Source organism: Phyllobates terribilis, unplaced genomic scaffold (genome assembly GCF_046119375.1).
Source record: "Phyllobates terribilis strain yellow unplaced genomic scaffold, ASM4611937v1 Scaffold_3__8_contigs__length_932513732, whole genome shotgun sequence".
NCBI lineage: Eukaryota > Metazoa > Chordata > Amphibia > Anura > Dendrobatidae > Phyllobates > Phyllobates terribilis.
In genome coordinates, this window is record NW_027362763.1 from 188,162,487 (window position 1) to 188,177,209 (window position 14,723).

The window sequence follows — 14,723 nt, forward strand, 5'->3', positions numbered from 1 at the left end:
TAACCTCTCTACGGGACTGGCAAGTACACTGGTTACTGGGCCTACTGGCTCCGCTTCTACTGGTGATCCTTCTTCCGGGGATTCTTCCTGAGCAGGCTCTTCTGGGGCACTTTCAGGTCCTACTTGCTGTGGAGAGTCTTCTGGCTGTTGGTAGAAGTGTAGCACAGGTATTATTACTGCTCCATCCAGTTGAGGCCAGTTGAGGCCAATCTGCCGGGAAATCTCCTAAGTCAGTATGGAGTACTTCTTCTTTAGGCTCCTCCGGTACAGTGAGAGGCATTTCCTCCTGGGGCTTCAGCGGACTTGGGCACAACTTCAGATGGTCTCTTGATACCGTTGCAGTCGTTCTTCCTCCGTCTTTGCTAATTAGACAGGTGTTCCTATTGTCGAATCTGGAATTCAACACAGTGTAAGGTTCCCTTTCCCACTGGTCGTCAAGCTTGTGGCTTCTTCTCTTTCGTTTCAGCACAACTTCTCCAGGTGTCAAGGGTTCTGCGGGTGCACTCTTGTTGTACTGTGCTTCCTGCTTATCTCTCACCCTACTTAGACTGTCTTCGACACAGGCCTGTACTCTCTTGTACTACTCCTGTCGGGTCGTATCCCAGTCTTCAGTGAACATATCTGCTTCTGGCTCGACCACTCCAAGCTCCAGGTCCATGGGCAACTTTCCGGGTCTTGCTCTCATGAGATACGCTGGAGTACAATTGGTGGAACTCACAGGTATGTGATTGTACAGATCTACTAGGTCAGGTAGTTTGTCTGGCCACTGGTTTCTTTCTTCTAGAGGTAAGGTCTTCAACAGGTTGATGACTATGTTATTCATCTTTTCACATAACCCATTGGTTTGGGGGTGGTACGGTGTAGTCCGGATCTTCTTACACCCGTACAGATGGCAAAACTCTTTGAACAGCTCGGCTTCAAAGGCTGGGCCTTGATCCGTCAGCACCTTATCCGGGTATCCATGGGGCCTGCTGAAGTAGGCTTGAAACGTCCTTGCTGCAGTTTCTGCCGTCAGATCCTTGACGGGGGCTACCACCAGGAACCGGGAGTAGTGATCCACCATGGTCAGGGCATAAGAGTAGCCTGACCTGCTGGGTGACAGCTTGACGTGGTCCAGAGCGACGATCTCCAGGGGCTGGGTTGTCTTGATAAATTGCAAGGGTGCTTTATGGCTGCTATAGTCTTTTCTTCTGAGGCTACAGGGTCCACAATCCCGGCACCACCTCTCTATGGAGCTCCGCATTCCAACCCAATAATACCGACTCTTCAGGAGAGTTTCCAGCTTTTTCAAGCCAATGTGCCTTGCTTGATCGTGGTAGGCCTCCAACACCATCTGGATGTCTGTCCTGGGCACTACGATCTGCCATACCATCTCATGGGTCCCTGGGTCGACATACCTTCGGCACAGCTTCTCTCTATAGATGATATATTGTGGAGAAGCGTCCTTCTCCAGGGAGGAACCTTCCTGGGTTATCAGTTCTTTAATACGGCTGACAACCGGGTCGCTGTCCTGGGTCTCCTTCCAACTGTGGTGAGGTAAAGGGTTTAGTGTCTTACCACGATACCTCCTGGAGGTGCGCTGCTCGTGGACCATCCCATTTCTGTGGAAGGCAGGTAGCTCAATCTCCTCCAGGTCATCCACTTCTTCTTCAGTGTCCGACTGGTGAGGCATTCTGGATAGGGCATCGGCGTTAGCATTCTTGTGGCCTGCCCGGTACTTGATGGTGAACTGATAGTTTGACAGCCGGGCCATCCAACGCTGTTACATGGCTCCCAATTTGGCTGTCTCTAGATGTGTCAGGGGGTTGTGGTCAGTATAGGCCGTGAACTTAGTGGAGGCCAGGTAGTGCTTGAATCGTTCAGTGATGGCCCAGACCAAGGCCAGGAGCTACAACTTGAAGGAGTTATAGTTTTCTGGATTCCTCTCGGTAGGACGGAGCTCCTGCTAGCATAGGCAATCACCTTCTCTTTGCCATACTGCTTCTGCCTTAACACAGCTCCTAGTCCCTCGTTGCTGGCATCAGTGTACAGCAGGAAAGGTTGGCTGTAGTCAGGGATTTCTTCGCCAGTCAGGATCTCTTTCATCACTGCAAAGGACTCAGCCTGCTCTTTACCCCACTGGAAGGGGGGGTTCTTGCCTCTGTTGGACTGTTCCACCAGGAGATCTTGCAAAGGCGCTGCCTTCTTGGTGTAGTCCTTTACAAACCTCCGGTAATACCTGACCAGTCCCAGGAACTGACGTACCTCCTTGAGATTCTTCGGCTCCGGCCATTTCTGGATTGCAGTGACCTTCTCCGGGTCTGGTGCTACTCCTTCTGGACTGACGATGTGCCCCAGGTACTGAACCTTCCGTTTGAGCAGGTGGCATTTTGAAGGCTTCAATTTCATCCCATACCAGGACAACGACTCAAATACCTCCGCCAGGTGCTTCAAATGGTCCTCATACGTCTTGGAGTACACTATCACGTCATCCAGGTATAGCAGCACGGTCTCGAAGTTACCTTGTCCCAAACAGCACTCCATCAATCTCTGGAACGTTCCAGGGGCGTTGCAGAGTCCGAACGGCATACTGTTGAACTCGCAGAGTTCCATCGGGGTAGTGAAGGCTGTCTTCTCCCGGTCCTCCTCAGCAACTGCTACTTGCCAGTACCCACTGGTGAGGTCAAGGGTAGAGAAGTAATTTGCAGACTTTAGTGCAGCCAGGGATTCCTCTATACAGGGAAAAGGGTATGCATCTTTATGTGTTATGCGATTTACCTGTCTGTAATCTACACACATCCTCATGCTTCCATCCTTTTTCCTGACCAGGACCAGGGGAGCTGTCCAGGGGCTACAGCTATCTCTTATTACCCCTGCCTTCTTCATGTCATGCAACATTTCCTTCGCTTTCTGGTAGTGTGCTGGTGGGATTGGCCTGTAACGTTCTTTGATGGGTGGATGGTCTCCTGTGGGTATATAGTGTTGTACCCCTTTAATCCTCCCGAAATCAAGTGGGTGTTTACTGAATACCTGCTTGTATTCCTGGACCACCCTGTATACACCTTGTTTTTGATGGACTGGAGTGGCGTCAGTCCCAACATGGAGCTGTTGACACCAATCCTCCAACTGAGCTTCGCAGTCATTGTCCTCCACTGTATCTGGTGGGGTCAAGGATTCCACTGTGTGTATGGCGTTGTTATCCACAGTATACAACCTGGCGACAGTGGCATATCTTGGCAATTTAACTTCATCCTCCCCATAATTTAGGAGTCGTACGGGTACCCTCCCATTGCGTACATCAACCACCCCTCTGGCAGTTAAGAGTGTAGGTCTGTGCTCCGAACTAATGGGCTCCACTACCGCCTGATAGTTCTGTCTTTTAAGACCTATTGCTGCTCTACACCAAATCAGCATTTCACTCATTGGGGGAATCACAATGGGTATCGGGTCTGTCACCCGTACATTACCAATTTCACCACCTGATAGCTTTACCTGTTGCTGGTACATAAGGGCTCGGATCTCTTTCTGGAGCACCCTCCTCTGCCCTGGTTTGGCGGTGTCAGAAATCTGTTGGAGCAAAAACAACACTTCTCCCAAACAGTTACCGACAATATTTGTACCAAGTATCATATACAAGTCTGTATCACCAGGATTAGACTCCACTACAATTAGTCCTTGGTCCTTTAGTTCCGCTCTCCCCACTTTCACTGTCACATTCTTATCCCCTACTAGGTTAAGAGGAAGGCCGTTAGAGGCATACACGGAGAGGTTGGGGGCTGGCGGCTGGAGTTCGTCTATGAACCAGAACCTTTTGTAGAGGACATCAGGCATGATGGCTACCTGAGATCCAGTGTCCAGCAGGGCAGGTGTCGCAATACCGTCCAGCACAATGGACAGGAAAGGTCTTCCTCCCACAAACCGATGGTACCAGTTTGATGGGCCTGCTTGATTTACTCCTGGGTGTCGGCCCTCGGCCCCAGGTTTCGCTCGTTTAAAGGACAGTTCCACGCTGTGTGGCCTGCCTTCTGGCAGCGGTAGCAGATGAACTCTCCTGGAGGGCGACGTTGGTCGTGGGTCCTCCCACGGGGTAGCGTTGTCCTCCTCTGGGGTGGCGTTGTCCTCCTTCTTCTTCTCATCCAGGGGACATCCTCAGGGCTGTCGGCGAGTAGTATCCTTCCTTCCGGCTCGGGCTCCTCCTGTAGCTGCAGGGTACTCAGGACAGTGGGTAAGGTTTTACTTAACTGGCGCACTTCAGAGCGTAGGCTGTCCAGCTCGCTAGGAGGCACTGTTTGCATCTTTGTTTCAGTCGTTAGTGAAGGAGCAGTGGGTGCTGCGGGCACTGGGGTGGCCCCACCCTGGTAACGCTGGATAGCAGTATCTGATGTTTCCAGGGGTTGCAGACCCTTTATAGCCATGTCCTTAAGGGTGTCAAAGGTGGCATCTGGATGATCTAAGGCCCACCACCGTACAGTTCTGCTCTCCTCCTGGGACCTCAACCCCTGGATGAACTTTTCCGTCAGCATTTTATTTTCACTTTGTATGCTGGCTGGACTAACCTGTTTCAGGGCCCGCAGGGCTTCCAGTAAGCGCCAGGCATAGTCCCGGACACTGTCCTCAGGTTTCTGGACACAATGGTAGAACCTCATCCGGAGATCTGTCTCAGTGCGGTTTTCAAACACAGTTTGCAGTCTCTTAAAGATGATAGATACTAATTCCTGGTCTGCGGCTGGCCAGGTTTCAACTTCCCGCTCTGCGGCACCAGTCAATTGTCCCAGCACAACAGCGGCTCTCTGTTTACCGGTCATAGAATACATGTCTAGCACACCGCATTTTTTTCTCTTGAATCCGGACAGGGTGTCCGGTTTGCCGTTATACTGGGGGGAGCCACTTCGCTCCAGGGATATACGGCAGGGTCATAGGTATTAACGGGGTCACGACCCCTGCTGGTGGAGCGGCCGCTCCGGCATGTGCAGTGCCGGGCGCAGGTTGGGCATCAGGAGCGTTAACCGGTGCTCCGGCGGCTTGCTGGTCGTCGGCCATGGTTGTGCCCCCCTAGTGAACCGGAGCCTACCTTCTTCACTTTCTTATCAGGTAGGCCGCAGCTCCACGGGCGGCAGTCTTCTTCCAGGACCTTGCGTCGCTCGCGTCTGACGTCAGAGCGTCCTCTGGGCTCCTTCCATGACCTGACGCTTCCTGGTTCGACGTCAGGGCGCGGCGTATCCTGGGCTTCGCGTGCTTCCAGCGGTTATGCCTCTCCGATTCCCACGGTTGCGCCCCTCTTCTTCCCGCGCGATGACAGGAAGATGGCGGACAATGGCGGGAAATCTCGGGAATGGCGGGAAAACAGTGAGTATTATAGTCTCTTAAGTCGCACAGTACCCGGTGGCAACAGGCACGGAATCCTGTTCGTGACGCCAAGGCTGACGCGCCCCCGGGGCCATGGGGTTCTCAGCAGCCGGGCCTCTGGTTGCCGGGGGATATCACGGTAGCTGGCCCAGTCCGTGACCCAGGGCGGTCAGTAAAAAGGGGGAGATTTATAGGGGATTTGGGAAAGTGTTCGTGACGCCACCTGTGGATTGTGGCTAGAGGGAGCCGCCGCTGCGGAGCAGTCCTCTGGAGCTGGTGTTACGGCAGCAAGGATGGTGTGGCTCTCCACAGGTAGAGCTAGCTCCAGGGCAGCGTGGGGAGTAATGGATGGTGGTGCAGGGGAGAGATGGCAGGACGGTCCCAGAGGAAAGACGGACACTCACACGGGGGTAAGCTTCAGTACCTTTACTGGTGATGGTGCAGGCACGGTCCAGGTTACTCCGGGCGAAGGGCGCACTTTTGGACTCTCCCCAGTGAGCGGGTATAGGGCCTCGTGATCCGTTGCTTTACTCGCTATGCTTCTGACCTGCCTAGAGCTAGGCCTAGCTTGGTTACTGTCTCTCTTTGCACCTGCTGACCTGGTGGTAGGGCCTTCTCTCTGGAGATCACTCTCCCTGGATGCTGGGGCCTCCGTGACTCCTCGCCCTGGTACTGTAGTCAGCGTTTGGTGAACCTGGGACCTGTAGTCCTCCAGGGGTTCCGGTGGTTCCTACTGGGGGTAAAGGGTCCCTGTAGGCGCGGAACCGGTGTCCGGTATATATATTGGGGTGAGTCTGGTATGCTCATCTGCCCCCTCACTACTTCTTCCTTCTCCTCTCGCCTTTGGCCCACTCAAGGCCTTCACTAGGCCTTCATACGTGCTGTAGGCTTTGGCTCGCCTAAGCACAGCAGCCAGCTTGCTGCTCTCTTCGCTGCTCTCTGAGCGTCAGCACACTCTCTGCTCAACTCTGAGCTCTGTCCCTTTCTGTGTCTGAGAGACTAACTAACACTAGACTGAGCTGCCTGGCTCCACCCTCCCTATATATATCCCTAACGGGCTCCCTCTGCTGGACTGAGGTGGTAGGGTGGAGGTGTGTGAATGTGTGAGGGCCTCTTGTGGAGAAGTCCATCCATGCACCCTTCTGGGTTCTGTGGCACCAATGCGCAGCAGGGCGCCACATCTGAACCTGACTGTTGAACTGGTGCTTCTCGGTTTACTGAGGTGCACCAGGTTCTCGCAATGACAGAAAAAAAATCTGGCCCATCATGTCAAATTTACTGTAGGTGTTGCTGATGCTGCTTCAGATACCTGTTGTTGCCCTACCACTAGCAAAAGCAGGGGGAGTGTTGTGCCTGTGTGGATCAAAGAGGGGTCTGGTGGTTTGTTATGCAGGCTGCAGGTAGAAGCTTCGCAGAGCGAATAACAGAGTTTATCCTACTTTTATAGTGAGGGAATAAAAGCATAGCTATCCAATACTTATCACTTTCCTTCATGTTAACAATACATCTGTTTTTCCACAAGTATTGCAGCATACAGCTTGCCTTGCACACCAGCACGACCAAGAGCCCCACGTTTTAATTGTCATAACCCCACTTTGATGGTTGGTTGTCATGGCTGCGTTGCAGTCATTGTCATTTTATCTCTGACTGTCTGCCTGGTTCCTTGTGACATAAACCTTGAGGGTCCCCAACAGACACAAGGTGTCACTGAACTTGTGTCAATTGGTTTTCTTCCTCCATCCCCTCTTGATTGTTGGTAAGTAAGGAGTGTTTTTACCAGGTTAAATATTAGTGGGATTAGATTGCTGATTCCACATGTGTCTCTGCTCACAAAGTTTGTCATTTTTTCAAAGGGCTTCAGTAGGCGAGTGTCATCCCTTATTAGTTGCCAATGTTGGATCTCAGTAACCCATGCTCCAGATTGACTGCTGCACAGCAGCAACTATTCCGCCTTGTGGCTTTACTCTTTAGGCGTGTAGGTTATCAAGATGGAAAACTGCTTGGCGGCATTTTGACTTGCATGAGCAAAAGAATGAGGGCGGAGTGTGAAATCAGCAATGTGCCCTGTGCTTGTTGGCCATGATGAGGGCATGTCAGTTGAGCAGGATCTGGAGGTGTTGTAGGAAGAAACAAATGACCAACACCAGCATATCCCAGTAATTTTGAGATTGTTTTTCGTGACACATACTTTATGTTAATGGTAAATATAGGTTGATATTTTTGGATTGGATTTATTTATAAAAATATCAGAAATTTGACAAAAAAAAAATCAAAAAAGTGAGAAATGTTCAAACTTTGAATGAATAATGTATCCCTTTAATCCTGATTGTTATACCACACAAAAAAGTTAATAAATAACCTTCACCTCATGTCTTACATCAGCACCATCTGTAAAAGGTTTTATTATTTTTTTAGGATGTTAAAAGGTTTAAAAATGTAGCAGCAATTTTTAATTTTTTCAAGGAAATTTACAAAACCTATTTTTTAGGCAACAATTCAGTTTTAAAGGGCATTTGGGAAACCTATATATTTAAAAAAAAAAAAAAAACGATACCATTTTAAAATCAGAACCCCTCAACAGATTTAAAACTGCCATCAGGTAGTTTATTAACCATTCAGGTGCTTTTCTGGAATTAATGCAAAGAAGCATGACAGGAGAATTTTTATTTTTATTTTTACCACCTAAATTTTTCTATCTTCTGAATAGGTCACTACAGCCGGCAGACCCTAAGTCCATTATTTGGCTGTGAATTGCCATGGCAACCATCAGGGCCACATAATCATGATCTCAGGGTGCCGATGGGGTTAAAGAAGAAGCCCCACACTCTGTTAGCCATCTAAATGCTGTAGTCAGTATTGAAAGCACTATCTAGGGGTTAAATGGCCATGGTCGGTGCCAATACCGATCGTGGTTGATGCAGCAGGGTGTCAGCTATAGTGTACAACTGACAGCTGCTGCATTTTCACCCATAGGGGGATGCTATTCTTTTAAAACACGTCAGTAAACATATGTATTGGTGGTCACTAAGGGGTTAACCTATAGTACTGGTGCAATAAGTAAGGGGTGAATATTTCTGTAATCCATGATGATATCTAGAACATGCCACCAGCACGAGCTCTTTACAGTCCTTTGAGCATCTGCCATATTGTATTATAACAATTTGGTTTCTATATAAATGCGCACAATTTACTGTAGTGCAAAATTACCTATTGCTGAAGATTGTATGTTTAGGATATCCCCAATTCTGTTTTACTCCTTTATCGTCTTGGTACAAGCAGTAGGGACCAGTGAATAACCCGGAAACAGAGATTATAAGAGAGATTGCTGCTCCAAGCAAAGCCACAAATGAGAAAATACCAGATAGGAGCATCTGAAGGGAAGAAAAGGAAGTCGTGAGGTCACCTCCTCCACCTTGCACAATTACAGATAACACCTCCATACATAGTAGATAACACAAGCTCCTCCATTCACAATAGGTGATGGTCACAGCTCACTCCCTCCCCCTCCTGTATAATGACAGATAACATCTCCATACTCAGATACCATAGGCTCCACTATTCACAATAGGTGATGGTCACAGCTCACTTCCTCCCCACCCTATATAAAACAGATAATACTTCTATACACAGTATACAACACAGGCTCTACCATTCACAATAGGTGATGGTCACAGCTCACCTCCTCCCCACCCTATATAATAACAGATAATACTTCCATACACAGTATACAACACAGGCTCTACCATTCACAATAGGTGATGGTCACAGCTCACCTCCTCCCCACCCTATATAATAACAGATAATACTTCCAGACACCGTATACAACACAGGCTCTACCATTCACAATAGGTGATGGTCACAGCTCACCTCCTCCCCACCCTATATAATAACAGATAATACTTCCATACACAGTATACAACACAGGCTCTACCATTCACAATAGGTGATGGTCACAGCTCACCTTCTCCCTTTCTGTTCACTATGATCTTTGCCTAGATCAATCACACCATGAGCACAAAGCTGTATAAGTCTAGTTTTAGGCTCAGTGGTCAGTGTAAACATTGCAAAAAATGTTTTAAGTTTTTTTTTTTATGGATATTACAGTATATGGAAAGTTGAAAAAAGAAGTTATCAAACAATTAAAAAAAAACATGTTAAGCTTCATTCCCATGATGAGCTTTTGGTGAGATTTTGATGTAGATTTTCTGCAGCATTTCTGTGACCATTAAGTAAAATAAGTTACTGGCATTTTTTTTAAAAAAACATACAGCGTCCAAAACTCACCAAAAGCTCATCATGGGAACGTAGCCTAACATAAAAACCCAATGTAAACATTTTATGATTACGTATTCCCTTTATAAGATAAATACATGGTTTTCTCCAGTAACATGCATGTTTAGGTGTCATTATAAATTGGTTGGAGGGGGTAGTGACAGTGACAGTCTCTGTGTCCACGGCTGACAAATATCCACTGTGACTGTCCAATGTTGTCCCAAGTACTGTGGGCTAAGTAAATATTTCACCTGGCAAATTACTTTAAACCAGTGATATTATGATATTATGGACAGGACATAACTAACAAATTCCACAATTGTCCCACTACTTACATCACACCGAGGTCCACAACAAGACAATCTTTTTTTAAACCCGGTGGTTGTGATTTGTATACTGGCCAAAAAGACCTAGAAGTGAAATTATATTATTTATTAGTTTGTTGCAAGTGTATAAACTATGCAGTCATGAGATACAATACTATACATAGCCCTTGGGTAAAAATGACACTTTTACTAAACTTCAGACTAAAACTTTCTTAAAATAAAAAAAAGTTAAAGGAGTTGTACACTACATTATATTAGCCCCTCAATGTATCCCCCCGTGGCCCCTAAGACTTATTGTAAATACCTTCTGTTGCTGATAATGCCTGTGATTGGAGCTATCGCTGGCCGTTCACAGGCATCACGTGACCCCGCGCTGACGTCACAGCAAGTGAGGCGTGACTCAGTGCTGGGGTCCCTGCGGTGGCTGCTGGGTTATGGGCAGGGTTACCCCCTGCGTCACACCCGGCATCCACCGCACGCTTTCCCAATGAATGGGGAGATGAGGAGAGGCAGAGCGCGTGGTGGATGCCGGGTGTGACGTGCAGGGGGGGGGGTAACCCCGCCCACAGCCTGGCATCCACCTGGAACACGGAAGAGGGACCCCCGGCTGCTGCCAGCACTTGTTGTGATATCAGCGGATGTCAGAGCCGGCTGCAGTCGGGGGTCACGTGATGCCTGTGAGCGGCCACTGATAGCGCCGCTCACAGGCATTATCTACAACAGAAGGTATTTACAAAAAGTTTTAGGGGCCCTGGGGGGATACATTGGGGGTGGGGGGTTAATATAAAGTAGTGTACAACCCCTTTAATGAAGGAACATACCATGGTATTGAAAGTATAGTCTACAAGAACTGAGGTTACAATGAATAAATGAAGATAAATACCTGGTAATAATTGAGTAGAAAACCACACACATTCCAAACAATCAACTCAGACACATCAAGCGCCCCTTTACTACACAGATGACAAGATGAGGCCAGCCATCCATCCAAAGTTTTGCTGTTACATCATGGCTTATACTTCAGTCACATTCAGAGCTGCAGTCACCATTCAGCTGAACATTATGTCTAACACTCTGGTCACATCTAGAGCTGCTACCATAATTCTGCTGTAATATTATGTCTAATATTTCAGTCACTTCAAGAGCTGCAATCACTATGCTGCTGTCATATCATGTCTTATACTCCAGTCACATCCAGAACAAGAGATCAAGTGATCAGGGATTCAAATGATTTTAATTACTTTCTTTGGCATCTGTATTTGAATAATAGTTACACTTTTATTTTATTATGATCATTTATTTTTCTATTTTTTTCCAAAAATTAACAGTACAAAATAATAAACTTTGCAATATGTTTTATTAAAGAAACTTCATTTTTTTCCCTTCTTTTCGCTTTTTTTCTCCTGCATTGATCATTCACTCTTAAAAAATCTCTATCGCAGTGGTCCACAATCTTTCTTACTTTGAGAGTCACATTCAGCTGTGAGAGATGGTTGCAAGACACATAGTAATAGATAGTCACAAGACACATCCAGCAACATCCCCCATCCAACCCCACCCATCATGGTGACACCCAGAGCCCCCATTACACCTTTAATTGTCAGGATCATCCTGACACATCATGGGCCCCTAAGCCAGAGGTTGAGAACCCCTGAGCTATAGAATATGATGCATTCATTGCACATGCCGCTGTTCTTGTGCCTTAGTTTGAGGAATCAGTCTGCTGTTGAGCTGGGATCTTTTTTAAAGGAATCACGATACATGTAGAAATGAGCAAATAAATTCGAATGGAAATTAATTCTACATACATTTTATAAACATCTGCATTCACCAAAATGAAGATCTTTTTTGTAATTCGCTTCCACGCAAACCATTTTCTAAACCATGACAGGCCATCAAAAGTTTAAAAAAATCCTTATACTCCCCTCACCGCACACCTTTCCAGCCCTTCCGTCCTCGCTGCATCTTCTGATCCTCCAACACACAGGCTTGAATCCCTGGACTTCATGAAAGTTGGAAATCTTGGACAAGTGTAAGAGGTCTCGGGAATGTAGCACAAGTGGTGGGACAACAGAAGATGTAGTGAGGACCGGGCAGGTGGCAGTGCAAAACTGCAATTGTTGATGGAGCAGGGATGCCAACCGTCCAGAAATTCCAGGACAGGACTGTAAAAATAGGGCACTTTTTTTGCCCTGCTGTAAAAAAAATTTAAGGCGTCTGTGACTTTTTTGAGGCTGTAGAAACTTATACAGATTATTTTTGTTGTAATTATCATCATAGAAAGAGAAGGAAGATTTTCTATTAATATTGTATAGATAAATGCTACCAACATCCACTAGATGGAGCAGTGGTTCAACAATAGTAAAAAATTCATAATATATCAGATACTTTCCAGGAGTTAAACAAATATATATAAATATATACACAGTTGAAACCAGAAGTTTACATACACTATATAAAAAGACACATATGCATGTTTTCCTCAATATCTGACATGAAATCAAAATAAACCTTTCCCGTTTTAGGTCAATTAGGATTACCATAATTTTTAATATTTGCCAAATGCCAGAATAATGAGAGAGAGAATGTTTTAAAGCATTTTTATTACTTACTGCAAAGTCAAAAGTTTAAATACACTAAGATTTCTATGCCTTTAAACAATTCTGGACTGCCCATATAATGATGTCATGTGTTTGGAAGCTTCTGATAGTTTTTTTGGCAACATCTGAGTTAATTAGAGACAAACCTGCGGATGTATTTTAATGCACACCTGAAACACACTGCTTCTTTGTGTAGCATCATGGGAAAGTCTAAAGAAATCAGCCAAGTTATTAGGCTCATCCTTGGGTACAATTTCAAGATACCTGAAGATGCCTCGTTCATCTGTACAAAAAATTATATGCAAGCAGGCTTGGACTGAATCCCCTGGTGGGCCCTGCACTGCAAGAGAAGGAAGGCTCCCCCACCCCCTAGCATAGCTATGCTCTGCTGTACTAATCCCCATCCATAGAGGCACATTCCCTTGTTCCCCTGCTGTGCCTGAGTCTGACTGACAGCAGTGCAGGAGAGGTGCCACTGACTGACAGTAACACTTCTCCTACACAGATGTCATCCTGACTACTAGCACAAGCACAGCAGGGGAAGGAGAAAGTGTGCAGATATGGATGAGGATTAGCTGAGCAGCCAGTGCATAGTTGATTAGTGTGGTGACACCTCTCCTGCAGAGGTGTCAATGTGACCTGCTTTAAGAGCCCCTCCCCCACCCAGCGCAATGAGATCCTGTGGGGCATTTTATGTGCAATTGAGATGTGTAATAGAATAATAGATCTAAATGTATCAATTCAGGGGGACTTGGCTATATACTGTATACTATATGTGGGTGAGGGGGACTTGGCTATATACTGTATGCTATATGTGGGGGAGGGGGAGTTGGCTATATACTGTGTGCTATATGTGGGGGAGGGGGCTTGGCTATATACTGTATGCTATATGTGGGGGAGGGGGAATTGTCTATATACTGTATGCTATGTGTGGGGAAGAAGGAATTGGCTATATACAGTGTGTTATATGTGGGGATGGAGACTTGGCTATATACTGTGTGCTATATGTGGGGGAGGGGAATTGGCTATATACTGTGTGCTATATGTGGGGGAGGGGGACTTGGCTATATACTGTGTGCTATATGTGGGGGAGGGGGACTTGGCTATATACTGTATGCTATATGTGGGGGAGGGGAATTGGCTATATACTGTGTGCTATATGTGGAGCAGGAGACTTGGCTATATACTGTATGCTATACGTGGGGCCGGGGGACTTGGCTATATACTCTGTGCTATACGTGGGGCAGGGGGACTTGGCTATATACTGTATGCTATATTTGGGGAAAGGGGACTTGGCTAAATACTGTATGCTATATGTGGGGAAGGGGGACTTGGCTATATACTGTATGCTATATGTGGGGGAGGGGGACTTTGCTATATACTGTGTGCTATATGTGGAGCAGGAGACTTGGCTATATACTGTATGCTATATGTGGGGAAGGGATACTTGGTTATTTACTGTGTGCTATATGTGGGGCAGGGGGACTTGGCTATGTACTCTGTGCTATACGTGGGGCAGGGGGACTTGGCTATACACTGTATGCTATATGTGGGGAAGGGGGACTTGGCTAAATACTGTATGCTATATGTGGGGGAGGGGGACTTTGCTATATACTGTGTGCTATATGTGGAGCAGGAGACTTGGCTATATACTGTATGCTATATGTGGGGAAGGGATACTTGGTTATTTACTGTGTGCTATATGTGGGGCAGGGGGACTTGGCTATGTACTCTGTGCTATAGGTGGGGCAGGGGGACTTGGCTATATACTGTATGCTATATGTGGGGAAGGGGGACTTGGCTAAATACTGTATGCTATATGTGGGGGAGGGGGACTTTGCTATATACTGTGTGCTATATGTGGAGCAGGAGACTTGGCTATATACTGTATGCTATATGTGGGGAAGGGATACTTGGTTATTTACTGTGTGCTATATGTGGGGCAGGGGGACTTGGCTATGTACTCTGTGCTATACGTGGGGCAGGGGGACTTGGCTATATACTGTATGCTATATGTGGGGAAGGGGGACTTGGCTAAATACTGTATGTATATCTGAGGGAGGGGGACTTGGCTAAATACTGTGTGCTATATGTGGAGCAGGAGACTTGGCTGTATACTGTATGGTATACGTCGGGGAGGGGTACTTGGCTATATACTGTATGCTATACGTGGGGCAGGGGGACTTGGCTATATACTGTG

General features: G+C 46.9%; 1 protein-coding gene across 1 annotated transcript in view; it reads right to left on the reverse strand.

Moving 5' to 3' along the window:
• Window positions 1-14,723, reverse strand: part of TM4SF19 (transmembrane 4 L six family member 19) — a 48,324-nt gene that overhangs the window by 24,362 nt on the left and 9,239 nt on the right. Inside the window, exons 2-3 of the mRNA XM_073673491.1 lie at window positions 9,933-10,007; window positions 8,533-8,696 (exon numbers count right to left, since the gene is read on the reverse strand). Coding sequence (XP_073529592.1) covers window positions 8,533-8,696; window positions 9,933-10,007 — 239 coding nt within the window. The remainder of the gene's footprint in view (window positions 1-8,532; window positions 8,697-9,932; window positions 10,008-14,723) is intronic.